This window comes from Falco rusticolus, chromosome 5 (assembly GCF_015220075.1).
Source record: "Falco rusticolus isolate bFalRus1 chromosome 5, bFalRus1.pri, whole genome shotgun sequence".
Lineage (NCBI taxonomy): Eukaryota > Metazoa > Chordata > Aves > Falconiformes > Falconidae > Falco > Falco rusticolus.
Genome location: NC_051191.1, coordinates 47,189,992 through 47,205,625, shown reverse-complemented (window position 1 = coordinate 47,205,625; position 15,634 = coordinate 47,189,992). Strand labels below are relative to the sequence as shown.

Below are 15,634 nucleotides of genomic sequence, written 5' to 3'. Positions count from 1 at the left end.
TGTGACCCAAGTGCAGGACCTGATGCCAACAAAAACTGAACTTCAGACATACTTTAAGGTGCAGCAGAATTGAATTTTGCAAAAGGATTTATTAATGTAACACCCTTCATTTGACCTTCACGTAGAAGTAACTCCCTTAATTCTTTAGAACGATGGTTTCTTAGGATGCTTTCTTTGCTATGGGTATGTCTATTCATCAGGAGACTGAGAGAATAACCCTCTCATCCTGTATCCTATGTTCCAGAACTGTCTTATCTTCACTGGTAAATGCCCAAGATTATTACATTAATGAAGTGCTTTCTCTATGGGTTAACGTATCCTAGTCAGCTGTTGCTCCAGCTACAGTTTCTGCTTATAGACCTGTAAATCACACTGCGTTATAATCAGCATAGGGAGCCTACTTCATTACTGGGCTGATGAAGCTTGGAAGGGCCATCATGCCCCAGAGCTGGGAGGTGGCTTCAGGAGATAAAACCCCACTGCTTGGTGTCCTACAGGTGGGACTGCTCAGGCGCAATTTTTTGGATTGTCACATTTCTGTCTGCAAGCCACATTCCAGCACAGGCTCTGCACCCAGTTGTGGAAGGGCTCTGTAGAAAACAAACATCATGATCTCACAAAAGCATGGGCTTTTAGTTTAGGGGGGCCTGAGGAAGAAGGAACAAAATTAAGAACTAAACAGCAAGAGGCAGGTAAGGAAAGACAGGAGGGAAGGAAGACAGAAACAATTTTTGTAGCAGACACACCAGTTTTGGTAGTGTGTAGTGTCTTGGCTGACACGAGCAAGATAATTCACTTAAAACTAATGCTTCAGGTGGTCAAATCCAGCAGCAGTGTCAGTCTGTGCGCGCAGCCTACCTTTCCAGGCTGTTTTTTGTTCATAAGGGCAAAAAAATATTACAAATTTTAAAACAAGACTGATGTGCAGGATGATGGCAGCAAATTCTGCCCTTTGAAAATAAATGAATACACAATACATAAAAACCTGAAAATATTTTAAAAAAGATGCAGACTCAACTAATGTGAATTTATTTATACAAAAATGATACATATTCACAGGAATATTTACAACAACTTTGAACTGTTTTCATTTACAAAATAAAGATTCTTTCATTTAGACAGCAAGATTTAGGACTGCTCCAAATAAAAGCCTATTTGGCTGGTAAATGCAGGAGACAGCAGTTACAGCAAACAAATACATTGAATGTGTCTTTCCAAACATCTCTTTATGATGTAATATACATAATTGAGTAATCAAGTTTCCACATATAAAAAATATTTAGTAAAATGCATTCCATAGCTGCTCAGCTATCCGCTTAAGTTTTAAGTCCTCTGGGCACAAAATATAGTTTTTAAGTTAATTTAGAGAGAATTCAGGATCCTAGAACCTTTTCTTTATCCAAGAATAAAGATACTAGATCTAATATTCAATGCTAATGTTTGTCTCATACTCTACTAAACAATCTTAAATTAATTATTAACTATAGAGTCTTATAAGAGGAGGTAGCCAGGTGTTTAAAAACTTCTGGTCTTGTTCTAGTGTTTAGTCAAATCAAGAAGTGAATACTTTACTTTTGATAGTAATGAATCAAAATGGGAGGCAAGCTAGAGAAATAGGGTAAGTCTGAAAAGCAACCATCTGAAAATGTTATGAAAATGCCTACATTGTCGGTTCTTCATGTGACGCAAAGCACTAATGATGGAGAAAAAGGAAAAGAAATATTCAAACATGTTTACAAAGACAATTTATTTCACACAGAATTAGACTGCAATATGTGTCGTATTGTTTTTAAGGCTCGGTTCTAATCTATTTCTGCCACAGGAAGATTTTTCGATTGATCAGCTGCTGCTGGAAGAAGTCCTCTGGTTTTTACAGAACACTGTTTTCTCACTCTGCGCCAAATCCTTGAGAGGTAGTTTGACACCACACGAGGCAAAACTCGGGCATCTTATTCAGTATGTGTTTTGACTTTTATTGCTCTGTTTTGCAGCAGGGAGATCAATATCAGACCATAAACTGAAATTAAATTAGCTTGCTCCTAGCCAGATTTCTGATCGATTTGCTGGTTCATGGCTTTCCGTCTTAGCTAGTGTGCAGTTCCTATGAAAATATTAAGAAGCTTGTCCCTTTGATACTATCAACTGGAAAAGCCACATCACATCTATGTTACGTTAGTATCAGTTTGGTTTCAGATACAGTAAAAACCATGTCAGAAATCACCCTGAAGAGACATGCCAATAGCTTACATAGCTTCAGTCAGCAGCTGCTTTTGAAAATTAAGTGAAAGCCCTTTATATTGGAGGAAAGTATTCATTTAATCACATTTGTATTAAAAGATGATAAAGGCTTTGACCAGACGCCCACTGAATTTCAAACACTACCTAGTCAAATCTCTAGCGTTCATGAGGGAAGACAGATCTACAGCCTTAAGTCCCTGATGCAGAAAGGTACTCTACTGAAATGCTTGAAGTCAATGAAATTACTTGTATACTTAAGCATTAAGCTTCCAAGCCCGCTACAAACTTAACAGAAGCTCTGGAAAAATCAAGCTTCTTCAGAGCTATGTTAGTATCTTAGACCTGATCTTGAGGTATTTGAGGGAGTATGAGAATTTTGGTTTGCATTTTCATTCTTGGCCTTTTTGTGGTAACTAACAACTGTTCTATCATCTATTCTCTTTCCTTTGTGAGGCCATAGAATAGCTATTAGCATGGATTCAAACCATTAATTAAAAGGGAATTGCTCTTAATTCTGTTACCACAGTTAGCTTGATACAGAGGACTACTGAGAAGTGTTTCATACAGTAAAATTAACTGGCTACATATGCATCTCATTTGACATAAAAATGGCTTCCTTTCACATGTTTTTCATAGTTCTAGTTCCATTTATGCTATTACAGTGTTAAAAAAATTTCAAAAGTTAAATAGAATAAATGCACCAGAATCATCAGTAAGTATTTCCTAGTGAGGTATACTGACAAGTTTCTTAAAGAAAAAAAAAACCCACAAACTACCCCAACAAACCCCAAACACCTAAAGCTGAATTGTGTTTTAAAATGTCAAATAGAACAAAACATAGTGTAAACAAAAGATATTTCAAAGAATGGTATGCATTTTCAATGCCATCTGCACTAAAAAAAGCAGGGTTTTCTTGGTATGGCAATTCCAGTTTAAACATAATATTTAAATATACAATAGTTAAAAAAATTGGGAGGGGGGGTGCATATATTTGTTTAACGTTCTTTGAACAATAGTTTATACAGTGTTTCATACTGCATACAGAACTCATTTGACACAGTTTTTAAACGAATAAGGTATTTAATCTTTTTCCTGTATATCAAAAATGTATTTTTTTTACTGTGCTTTAAACTGCTGCTGGAAACCTAAAATAAAATACATCCTGCAATTACTTGAAGAGAACTCATTCAGTCTCTTTGGCATTTGTAGTACTGTAAAAGCTCTAGTGCCTTATCTCTGTAATTGCAACGTCTGTTTTACAATATTTTTTCCTTTTCTCTTTTTTAATAATTGAACTGTACTTTGCAGTTGCTTCTGTGATACAGAATTTGATGCACTGTTTTAATGTACTGGTATGCAAGAGTTCAACTGCCATTCAAGGAAAGAAGCAGCAATATCACAGCACTTCTTATAAAGGAATTTACATAGCTAACGAAGATCCAAAGTCTTTGAAATTCCTATTCTGATCTGTTCTTCCTAAATTGCAAGGTGAGCATGAGCAACTCAATACCTATACAAAAATCATGAGGAACTGTACAATTGCAACAGATTTGACTTGTGGTTTGTTTTTTTAAAAAAGCACAAAGTTTACAAATATGTTGACCAACCATCTGCCATTCTGAAGACATGGACACTTCGGACATCAATGCAGACCTCACAAATAATTCTGACCATTAAAGTAAACATTGGAATTTAATAAATAACACATTTGTATAAACACAGAAATACACACAATACTTTAAAAAAATATTACCTTACACTAAAGATGCAACAACTCCTAACCCTGGAAAATATACAGTTTTGTGTAGGTTGAGACGGTAGGATTCTGTTTCTTTGAACAGCTGCTGTAGTCTGTTTTACCACCATCCTTGGACATTTTCCTTTGAACTTGTAGATATGATGCTGACACTGCTATAAAATTGTGCCTTCTTGAAAAGCTTCTATCCATCTATGGGAAAATTAAACAATGTTAGGAATTTGCTGGTAAAAGTATAAATCACGCTGCTGTGACTAGCTACAGATTCACACAAGAAGTTAACAACATCCTTCCATTACCAGTTGGTCTGTTAGTGCAAATGCCAGGAATCTATCCAATGAGTCCAAACATACTTGCTAGAGTCATATTCTTATTAGGTATCAGTAGAAGGCCAGATGATGGAAATTTTCTCCTGTCCTTCCTCCATACTGAAGTTACATGCATAAAGAACAAGTGAAGCTCAGGAGTCAAATGCTCAAAACGTAAGATAGATGCCAAGGTTCTGCCAACTTTAATAACAAGATTGCATACCTTTGAAAAAACCCCAATACTCCCTCCTCTTAGTTCACTGCAAAAATCTGAGATGAATGAAGACACTACTATAACTGAGGTATCCATCTGCGAAACCCATGCTCTCTGCTTTTGCAGCTGGTGCAAAGGTTATTAGTGGAGGACTGTGGGGGCTGAGGGAGGAAGCCACAGGGCTCATGGGCTGGGCTGGAGGAACGCTGCCTTTGCATGATGACAGAACTTCCCTGTGTTCACACACATGGTATGTGCTACTGCTGAATCATACAATAACAGGTATCTGTGAAAATACAAGTATATGTAAAGGGGAGGGGGAAGATCCCAAACAGCTAATCCAGGGCGTCTCAAACTGGAAATTCAAAGTTAATATTTAGACACTTTTACCCCCTTATCTGTTCCTACTTGATTATGAGAGTGATAAACACCCTTACCTCAAGGACGCTGCAAAAAATGTTTCTGAAGCAGTCCAATGCTACATGGACAAATAGAGTAAAAAAAAGGAATAATTCTGTCTTCCAAGTGAGGGCTGAACTGTGTGCATGTAAAATTATGATGCCCACATACTGATGATTTTTTTCCTGAGTGAAAATCTTGCAAGAACTCAATGAAACAACGACTGTAAAATTATCTTTATAATGGAAATTCAGACCTGTCTTAGTATTCAGAGGGTTTCTAAATGTTAGTCACAGATGTTGGCTCTTCCTTGCCTTAAGTATTTAACTTTGTAACTGTGTGCACATTTGCTGAATTCAAGCTTTTGGTATGAACGTATTAAGGATGTATAAGTGCTCATGCCTGTCTGCACACACAATTCAAAATTCTATCCCTTATTTTTTAGGGCTCACTGTATTTTCCACTGCTGTATATTCCTTAAAATAACTACAATTGAATACAAATACAACTAATTCATAAACAACTTAAGCACTGAACACAGTAATGAACTAAGACATTTAAAAGCTCATCAAAAAGTAAACATAATTTGTAAAGTTAAAATTTATTACTGCACTTACATAAATACATCAGGTATTTCTTGGGCTCTAACAGGAAAAAATAGCATCCACTGATGCAAACAGGCCAAGAGCACGTTCTTTGTTTCTTCTTTGAATGCTATCAAAGCAGCATTTATTCTGGAGATTCAGCATACATCTCCTAAGGATATTAAATACTTGGAGAAAGCTTGCAATTTCAGGTACTTAATGTTATTCATAGTGTCCTGTTTTCAGCTGGAATAGAGTTAATTTTCTTCTCAGTAGCTGGTGCAGTGCTGTGTTATGGATTTGGTGTGAGAACCATGTTGACAACAGACGTTTTTATTTGTTCAGTAAGGTTTATATTAAAGCCAAGGACTTTTCAGTTTCTCAGGCCCTGTCAGCGAGAGGGCTGGAGGGGCACAAGAAATTGGGAGGGGGCACAGCCAGGACAGCTGATTTGAACTGGCCAAAGGGCTACTCCATACCATATGGCATCATGCTCAGTATATAAACTGGGGGGAGCTGGCCAGAGCCGGCCAATGCCTGCTCATAGACTGGCTGGGCATCAGTCAGCGGGTGGTGAGCAATTCCATTGTGCATCACTTGTGTTTTCTCCCTTCCCTTTGGATTTTATTCTTCTCCCCTTCTCCCCCCTTTTCATTATAATTGTTATTACTATTAATTATTATTATTGGGTTTGGGTTTTTCTCTTATTTTATGTTATTATTATTCTTATCACAACCCTTGAATTACACATTCTTTTCTGATTCTCCCCTGCATCCTGGGATAGGTGGGGAGTAAGCAAGTGGCTGCATAGTGCTTAGTTTCTGGCTGGGGTTAAACCATGACACCTAGCCTCAGCAAAATAGAGTATTTCCAAATTCAAGTTTTCCTACTGATGACAAACCCCTGTCTGAATAGGAAAACAAAACTACTGAACACCTTGGATTTTTTTAGTTTTGTTTTATATAGTGTAAATGAGGACACAGTGGAAACGAGAATAGTATCTTAATTAACAAGGGAACATTTGTGTGCACCTGCAATACAAAATACCCACAAAAATCAAATGGACTTCCAGATTTTGTGTGTAGAGAAGTATCATTAAGCACGTTCTCAGCTGTTCACAATTTTCAGTTGTCCTGGGTACTTTGGTTTTTAGAATATTCCTATTTGCATAAAACTATACCTGCAGCCATGTGAATGCTTAAGTATTAATAATGGACTAGTTAGTGCATGAAATCTATTTTATTAATGCAAAATCCATTTGGGAAAACTGCAGTGAAACCAGTCAGATAAGCTAGGCATATAGGCAAGGTAACTTAAATGTCTTGCTTCTATGCTCATTCCTAGTTTACTTCATGACTCACATAGCAACCGTCTTGCACTGATTAATGACCAAGCTTTTAAGTTATTTTATATAAAACACACACAATACATAAATCAAGAAGTATGACTCCAAACTCAGACACAACAGCAGGACTAGAAATGAAACAGCTTGTGTGAGTCTTCTTTGAATTCAAGCTTTTGGTTTGAACACATTAAATATGCCTAAGTGTTCATACACACCTGCACACACGCATCAAACTTCTGTCCCCTACTTTTTAGGGTTTGCTTTACTTTTCACTGCCATATATTAATTAAAAATAACTGAAATTTACAGCTGGAAATAAAAAAGGGGGCACATCCGCTCATTCCTAAAACACATTTTCTGGATTTCTCCAAAAGGTAACATTAAATTTTCAGAGCAGACCAGTAGAGAAATAGGCTAGGAAAACGAAGGATTTCTTACTTTATCTTAGACTTTTTCATTCTCTTACATTCATTCTTTTGCAGAGGAAAGGCTGCTTCTTCATTTAAAGCATTGTAGAAGTCCTAATGACTTACCAGTTTAAGTAATTGCAAAGTTTTAGTTATATATTATATAATATGCATCCTTTGTACGTATGCTTAGTCTGTGAATATTAACATGCGTGACTTCTGAAATGTTTTCTAGAAAAAAGTAACAAAAATGAATACAAATAGTTTCTTACTTTTGAGCTGAATGGGGATCATCTGCTTTGAATATGTAAAATAAAGTGTTTTTGTGCAGTAAATGGAACACTCTAGACTCTGAGTTTTCATCTTTTACTTCACTGACTGTGAATCCAAGTAGAGGCTGGCTCTCTAATGCTGCCACATCCTATTTTATGGGAAAAAAAGCAAACAAGACAGAATTAGAACTTGTAAGACATACTAAGGAATCCATTTAGACTTTACTCATGCACCATACCATTGCAACAGATTACACAACAAACAAGTTGCTACAAATAGTCATGCACAAAATGCTGCTGTTTATAGCCTCCATGCATGAGGTCCAGGGACAGGAAACAAAAAAAACCTCATAGACTTCAACATTGCTGTTCCTTTTTTATTTCCCTAGTAACATCTACCTTGCCTTTCAGTGTATAGCCTCACAGTTCTGCCTGGTAAGAATTTGTATCAAAAGATTGACTGCCGCCTGGCAGCAGACCAAAGGTCCACCTCTCTCCAACAACCTTACTACTAAGTTCTCATGTCTTAGAAGTGCTATGGGATGCTACTAGCTGCACTGAGTATGCTACAGGATGAGCTATGGATGTAACCCATGTTCTCAAACGCTGGAGTCACACTCCCAATACTTTTGATGGCTTACTTTGCCTTCTGTTGCTGAAAATTGACAGGACAGGGTAAAAAAAGTTGCTGACTGTTCACAAGTGGTTGGCTAGGAAAGAGTAGCAAGAGAAGCTGTACCTTTTTATTTTCTCTTCATTTAATTTCAAAATCTAGCTAAAAAGGCAACACTTTCCCTTCCTCATTCATCTCAATTACTTCCTGTTTTCGTACTCCTGTCTTTTAATTAATAAATACAATGCACAACATTTTTGGAAGGGGAAAAAAAAGTATTTTCATCCTGTGCAAATTCCAAAACAGTGTTCTGCAACTAGGCAGAGTCTCTTAACACTTCTGAATAGGAAAAATAAACAAAGAATGTACATAAACACTGACACATCAGGTGAAAACTTTGGTAATTGCCTCTGCATTGAAACAGTATCCTGTGAAGCATACTGATATGTTTTGATACTGGAAAACAGTTAAGTAAGGCTTAGCAATATGTTTTACTATTTTAGGTCTTTGTACCACTAATAAGTAGTCTTTTTACCACTAATCTTTATATCACTCGGAACTAATGTAAATAGCCTAAGTGGGGTTTTCTGGCTAAGGCCATGCAGGACCTTCCCTTGAGACTCTAAACAACGTCTCCTGCAATAGCTCATAAAAATGGAAAATGAGGACAGATATTCCTTACAGAAAACTGAATAATTCTGTGATTGCAACGTGCCAAATGAAACTACTCTGGAAGTGTGATATCTCAGAGGAAGCCAAGCAAAAGAAAATTTAAGGTGACTGTCACACACTAACATGCCTTTCTTTACAGCTGTCAAAGTCTCCTTTGCAACTGTCAGAATAGGCACAATGCTCTCAAATATTTTTCAAATCTTTGCAAAAGTAATTGGTTTGTAAATGATTATTAAGGATACTTTTAGAACTTTTTTTTTTTTTTTTTGGTACTATTGTCAATGCTGTGGTGGAAATATCACAGATTCTGGACATAATTCAGGAATTCTAAAACAAAGGCTGTCACTACAGCAGAGACAACCCAGGAACAAACCTGCATACGAACCAGGAAATAACTAGAGTGGGGGAGGCATGGGGGTGAAGAAGGGTAATTCTTTACCTGGTCAGGATAGATTGGGCTTTAAATTTTAAAAGAAAGTGAAGGATAGCAATACCTTTAGCAGATGCTTTGGATATTTTGCTCTTGAAAGCTATTAGCAAGCTATAACATATAATACAAAAAAGCAAAACCCCGAGATCTTCCAGTGCTACAATACATCCATATATATTGCAAAACATTTTAAGATGCCATAAACTCCACATCCCCAGCACATGCTGAGATGTGCAGAGCTTATATAAATTGGTTAGAGATTATTCCAAACTGCAATAGAACTACACATTCTAAATAAAAAAGCAAATGCCATTAGATAAGATGCATTTTATTTTTCTACTGCAGCACTGTATATTAAATAATAACTCCAGGCTGAAGACAACAGTTTGAGGAGAAGTAAAGAGTTTTAGTTTGCTATTTTCCAAGCATTTAAGATACCTTATGGAACTGCAGAAACAAGATATTTCAAGATGCTTTTATAATGTTGGCTTTGCCACTATTCCAGCGTGATGCATCCAAACAGACCCCCCCGGTGTACTCAACTGACTCAGAACATACCTACAACTGTGCAATGGTGTGCAGTGCAGAGGTACTCAAAGCTAGGTCTGAAATCAGAAACAGCGTAGCTATATCAGCGTATTACGGTACCAAGCTGACTGGGCCTTTTCAAAATACTACATCGCAATCAGATTACTGTAAGGTGATCTAATTTTATAGGTTGTTTCTAGATCATAAAAATAAACAACTTTGTTACAAAGACAGTATTATCATTGGATATTTGATTTCCTATATGTAGTCTCTTACCTCACTAGCAGCATACGTGTATAGCACCTTATTTTTTATAACAAACCATAGGTGTTTCCATGGTTTCTTACTGCCCTTAGATCTGTGCAGGTAGCCACTCATTGTAGAGTCTTCCGTGTTTGCTGAAACCTGAAGAGAAAAAAAAAAAAACACAAAACCCAAACCAGACAAACAAACCCCAAGAGTATGTATGCATCTGTCCAGGTCTTCACAGTAAAGCTGTTTTTTAAAACACATCTCCAGAACCTTGTCCTGTCAAAGACTCGAAGTCTTACCTGATCTCAATTAATGTTGTTAATTAACTCAGATGGCTGAAAGAAAAATAATTTTGTCTGCCAACATCTGTCTGGTCTGGAAGAGAGGTTTCTGCAGTCACTAAGGTTTGGAACTTAAATTGGATGCAACAGTACAAGAAAGGGCTGCAACACTGAGGACCACATACAGCTGGAGAACACGCATTCCTTTATAAGAAAAATTAGTTCCTCTCATTCCCAAGACCTCCAGTGCAGTAGGGAGACTTTAGCTCTACCTTTCCTAATCATAAGCCAAGAGCTGGGTTGGTGTAGGAGTCTTCTCACTGACTGTTGGTGCAGAAGTAAATCATAATTCCTTGAAACACAGTGAAGCAAGAAAGAAATTATAATCCAGCTATCTCTCTGAATCGCAGTCTCATAGGTATTTATGCAGTTAATACTCTGCTTCATAGTTCAAATCCCTGCCTATAAAAAACTAAGGCCCAAACCCCTGCTGTAGTCAAATATTTGACTTCTGATACCAGAGAAGATAGCCAAAGTATGGAATTATTTTCTTCATTGTTAATATTAACGATATAATACCAACAAGACATTACTTTTGACCAATAAAGCACTTACTTCTTTGAGGGCTGCAGGAATTTTTTTCTGCTTTCTTCCAGAGGGAATACTATGTAATACTGTAGACAAGGCACTTGATGGAGATTTATGGTTGACTGGGGATCCACTCTTAGGAGTGCACTGGTTATCTAAAACGCATAAGATTAATAGATTGTTTTCATGTCACAGATAACTAAACACAGGTAATGATTCTTGGAGTGTTTTTTTTTTTTCTTAAAAACAGATGACATTTTTCTTCTGATTATAGCGTTTCACCTATCACGTTAAATTCAGTGTTAAATTAACTTCTCAGTATTATTACAACACCATGACTTAGAATCCCCCAAATCACAATCAGACTAAAACCAACCACAAGATATTTAAAACTAAACGGATTGGTCTTGTTTGTTTTCATAGTCTGTTTTCTTGATGTTGAACTACCTTTGGCCATAAGCAGGGTGCAAATCAAGTCTTTAAAACCACACCAGATTTTCAGAGCTGTCCTCTGCAGTTTACTCCGTGCTTCACCTCTGTTGCCCAACTCTGCCCTTTAATTCTCTACGTCTGCTGTCTTCTCAGCTTTTTTCAGTATGGATGCTGTAGGGCTCCTCTTCCAGCATCATGCCATCACACACACACACTTCTGGAGATTCCCACCTACAGGGCATGTGCTGTCTTTATCCACTGCTGCAGGCAGTTCCTTCATCTCTCTTGGAAGACATCTGCAACACTTCAGTCTTTTAAAACCCCCTTTTCACCACTATTTTACAGCTCAGCCTGGAACAAGTAACTTCATGAAGTCTAATTCTAGAGCTGTCCGTGAACATGGTGAGGCTCTGAACTAATGAGCAGAGCAGGAGAGTGATTGGATAGCCAGCTGTACCGCACCTGCCCTGCGGCTCCTCCCCTGCTAACAGAGCACCTGCAACTGCAGCAGCACAGCGGCCTCTAGTGCCCAGCGCGGAGACCTGCAGGTAGTCCAGACACCGTCGCAGGCTCCCACCCCTACTTGAAGAGTCGTCGGTGTTGCTCGATTATTTCAGGGGGATCACAGATTTCCTGATACCCTAGAGAGCTTGTGTCGAACTGGAGCCTCTGCCTGAGGGACGAGCAGCAAACTGTTTCAGTCCCTTGCTTATGGCTCTTTTTTGTATTTAATACTAGAGTCTTTGGACAGAACTTGGAGCAGGTCTTGCGAGATGAGACTGGATTCCCACCTCACTGGTGGGATTTTACATTCCCACTGATTTTACATTCATTTCTGCGTAAAGATATGTAGCTCCTTCAAAGAGATGGATTTGAGTTCCCTCAGGATGAGAAGGAAACTGACCCTGGACCTCTTCTCTAAACAAATGTTATTACGACCAGGCCATCTAACCCTTGCTTTCCAGCAGGCCTTAGTAGTACCACGTCTCAGTATTTCAATGAAAATAGCTCTAGCTGTGGTGTTTTACATTGAAATCCATGTTGCCAGTGTGCAGTAGGTAATGGTTAGAAGTCTGCCCTCAGAACTGAGGTGCAGGTATGCCAGCTTCTTGAAACCCAGATGAGCCAAAGCTTGGGGCTGAAGAGACTGAGCTTCAGTAAGACGAAGACCTATCTATTTATAGAGCCCCAGAACCTCAGCTATCTCAGCAGCTTAGCTGGCAAAAATGAAGTTTACAGGCATACAAGTTACAGAGAGTGAAAGTACACATGAACCCACTGGGAGGTCACAATAAGCTGCAAGGACTTTAACGTACTACTAGTACCCTGTAATTAATGAAAAGCAAATAACACTAGTTATCTCAAAAAAAGAATGCAGCATAAGCCACATGTCATTACCATAGGGCAAGTGCACGCACATTTCTGGAAAGAAGAGCCAATGTAGTGTAAATTCACTGCCTAGCTCACTTCACAGAAACTTATTTGGGCTCTTGTAATCTCGGATGCCTATTGCTTTTCAGGCACGCTATGGCAGAAGTAGGCACTTGAACCCAGCAGTAAAGGTGAGGTACAAACATACCACGTTAATAAGGGCCACAAAAATAAGACGTAGTTTTTGAGGATTTTCTTTACCTTGTTTCTGTAGCTCCCTGAAGCAATGATCACATACTCTTGCTGGCTGGTTTTTCATATAGTCTAAACCATGTTTATTTGATGAGCAAGCTTGACAGACAATCTGGAAGCAATCAAAAGCATTATTGAACATGATATGCACCTGTAAATCACTAAATACTCAAAAACATTCCCTTCAGCACTGTTAAGCCCATAACAGAATCTGAAATAGGCACTATTTTACATTGAAGATGGTTTAAGGTCTTGGCTTTTCCCCATGTCCTGATGTTCAACACACTGATCTTTCCTCCTCTAAACGATAAACATTTAAATATATAAAAATCACTGAATTAGACAAGTCAATAAGCCAATGGTAACAATCCACGAAATACAGAGTAAGCCTACTGTGTTACTGTTTAAATCGTGTTTAAAGAAATAACTGAAAATAGTAATTTTTAGTCATTGCTCTCTTGACAACTTCTCTACAACACCAATGTCTCAGTGCATTGAATTCTGTGTTCTCATTTGATAGAAAGAAAAAAATGAAGGTTTATTAGACGTACCTTTCAGAAGTGTTAAATATAAAATAAGCTTGGTACTAGCTTAAAAACAAAATCATTGTTTATCCTACAAAAGTTAGTAAGAAGATATTTTTCTCATTTCAGCTAGCATTCTTTCTTTGTACTATGTAATAGTGGAGGCAGAAGACAACCATAAATAGTACTCCAAAAAGTAAAATAAGAAACTTGTAACAGGTTAAAAGGTTAACCACTGATCTGTCACAACACCTTAAAAAACCACAACCAACCAACCAACCCCAAAACCAACTTCTAAACACACCCCACACCCCCCAAAAAAAGCAAAACCCCGCAACCTCAACACGTTTTCAATCCACATATAATTGTGTCATAGTACAGTGCTCTCTTTTAAGAGTTGTTGCAGCGCAATTGGGCTCCATCTGTATTTGTCACACAAGGAACCTGAATGACTAATGGAAAACGTAATCACAAAATTGCCCAACCTTTCCGCATGCCCTGCAGTGATGTCTTCTCCACGTCAACGTGAATTCACTTGTACAGATCATACACATAGTAGCTCTAGTATCAGGGATCCAGATGGGAGCTTTTGATCCCAGCGGACTATCTTCTCGTTTCTCTGGATCTGCCTGAGAGAACATACACAGAAGACTACATTCAGTGATGAGAAATGATTAACTTATCAGTGATTATAGGTTAACTCTAATTATTTTGGAAAGCTGTCTCTGACAAACTGTCATGGTCTGAAAGACAGAGCTGCATTTAATTACTTCCAAAAGGGTGTGTGACTTTCAAGCTTTACCAGCCTACTTATATTGCTAGCTGCTACGTTTTAAAGACTTTTCATTTTATCTTTCTGTTAGCAAGATTATCAAGATAGTTGAGAAAGCAAGTTTCGGGGTTTTCTTTAAGAAAATAATTTTAAATTTATGAAGTACATAACATTATATCATTCTGTACTATCATCTGTTCACTTATTTACCATCCTGTTTTATTATTCATCACGGAATGCCTCTTGTTTCTCTAAATATCTGCAAAGAAACTTTATATTCAAAAAGGGAACAAACCAACAATAATAGTGTGATATACCTCTTCAAGACTTTTACTAGGATTAAATGTGATTCTCTTTTTTGTGTATTCTTCAATTGACTTGGAGATGGCTTCTAACCACTCATCTCTTTCTGTAGCAGAACTATTGGAGTAAAAAAAAAAATCAATTTATTAGTATTAACATTTAAAACTCAGAAGCAAGTGTTGATTAGAATTCCATTAGCTTTATTACACGTTGACTTAACTCTCTTGCGATTTCAGTTTTATATGCCAGTTCCTGCTGAAACTGGCATTTTAACTGTCCACATGGTGCCAGTTGTGTTGATTAATACTAAAAAAGATTTCTGTGTCTGTTGCTATAATGTAGACTCCCTCCCTCTCCTTCCAAAATTGTTTCAAGGCTTGTGTGTCATTGCTCCCTCCTTCTCCCTGGACCTTTGAATAGCTTGAGTGTACTGGTGTAAATGGTGCTCCAGACAAAAGGCATGGGCCCTCCCTCTTGAAAGGGACTCCGAAATTTCAGCAAGCCTTTCCCCCCGCTCCTTCCTTCCGTCTCAGGGTGCAGTTTGTTGTACCCATCACTGCGAAACCCCAAGCTTCTGTCAGAAAAAACATGCTCTTTCCCAGCCTTGTGCTCCCAACTGTTTGCTCCTACCAGGTCATGATGCTTCTAAATAATTCTTCTTTTCCAATTTTTTCCATTGGATTAGCTAACCCAAAGCGAAAACCAGAGAAGCCTAATGTATCTCTTTATCACACAGCTGGTGGATCACTAATCAATTGCAAGGAAAGCATTAGGCTGCAGGGGCATGGCACAGGGAGCAGGGAAAACAAGGAGTGCCTGGCACAGCAGGAGCCTGCAGCTATACTGGATTACATACACTGCCAAAGCATGTCCTCTGACCGTGGGCACACCACCACTTCACGTAACATCAATCCATGCTGCTGCTGCAAAGGGCAGCCTACATGCCCTCTCACCCAGGAAGTCTTCTATTCACCCTTGTGCCAGAACACACACAGCGGGCTATAAGTGCAGTGGGCTGGACCTGGAAACAGGTCTTGCTAAAGCCAGCCATCAACCTGCCTTTCCTCTGGATCAATTTCCCAACTGGGTTCAT

The 15,634-nt window shown here is 38.2% G+C and overlaps 1 protein-coding gene across 4 annotated transcripts in view; it reads right to left on the bottom strand.

Moving 5' to 3' along the window:
• Nucleotides 1–1,006: 1,006 nt before the first annotated feature.
• FGD6 (FYVE, RhoGEF and PH domain containing 6) overlaps nucleotides 1,007–15,634 on the bottom strand; it is a 74,890-nt gene continuing 60,262 nt past the window's right edge. For 3 of the 4 annotated variants that reach the window (XM_037388862.1, XM_037388866.1, XM_037388865.1), the window contains 7 exons: nucleotides 14,556–14,658; nucleotides 13,952–14,095; nucleotides 12,952–13,054; nucleotides 10,915–11,042; nucleotides 10,043–10,171; nucleotides 7,524–7,672; nucleotides 1,007–4,186 (listed from right to left, as the gene is read on the bottom strand). In XM_037388862.1, the coding sequence (XP_037244759.1) occupies nucleotides 4,150–4,186; nucleotides 7,524–7,672; nucleotides 10,043–10,171; nucleotides 10,915–11,042; nucleotides 12,952–13,054; nucleotides 13,952–14,095; nucleotides 14,556–14,658 (793 nt within the window). In that variant the 3' untranslated portion in view covers nucleotides 1,007–4,149. Of the gene's footprint in view, nucleotides 4,187–7,523; nucleotides 7,673–10,042; nucleotides 10,172–10,914; nucleotides 11,043–12,951; nucleotides 13,055–13,951; nucleotides 14,096–14,555; nucleotides 14,659–15,634 lie in introns of those variants that run through there. The other variant, XM_037388867.1, reaches the window with a different exon arrangement.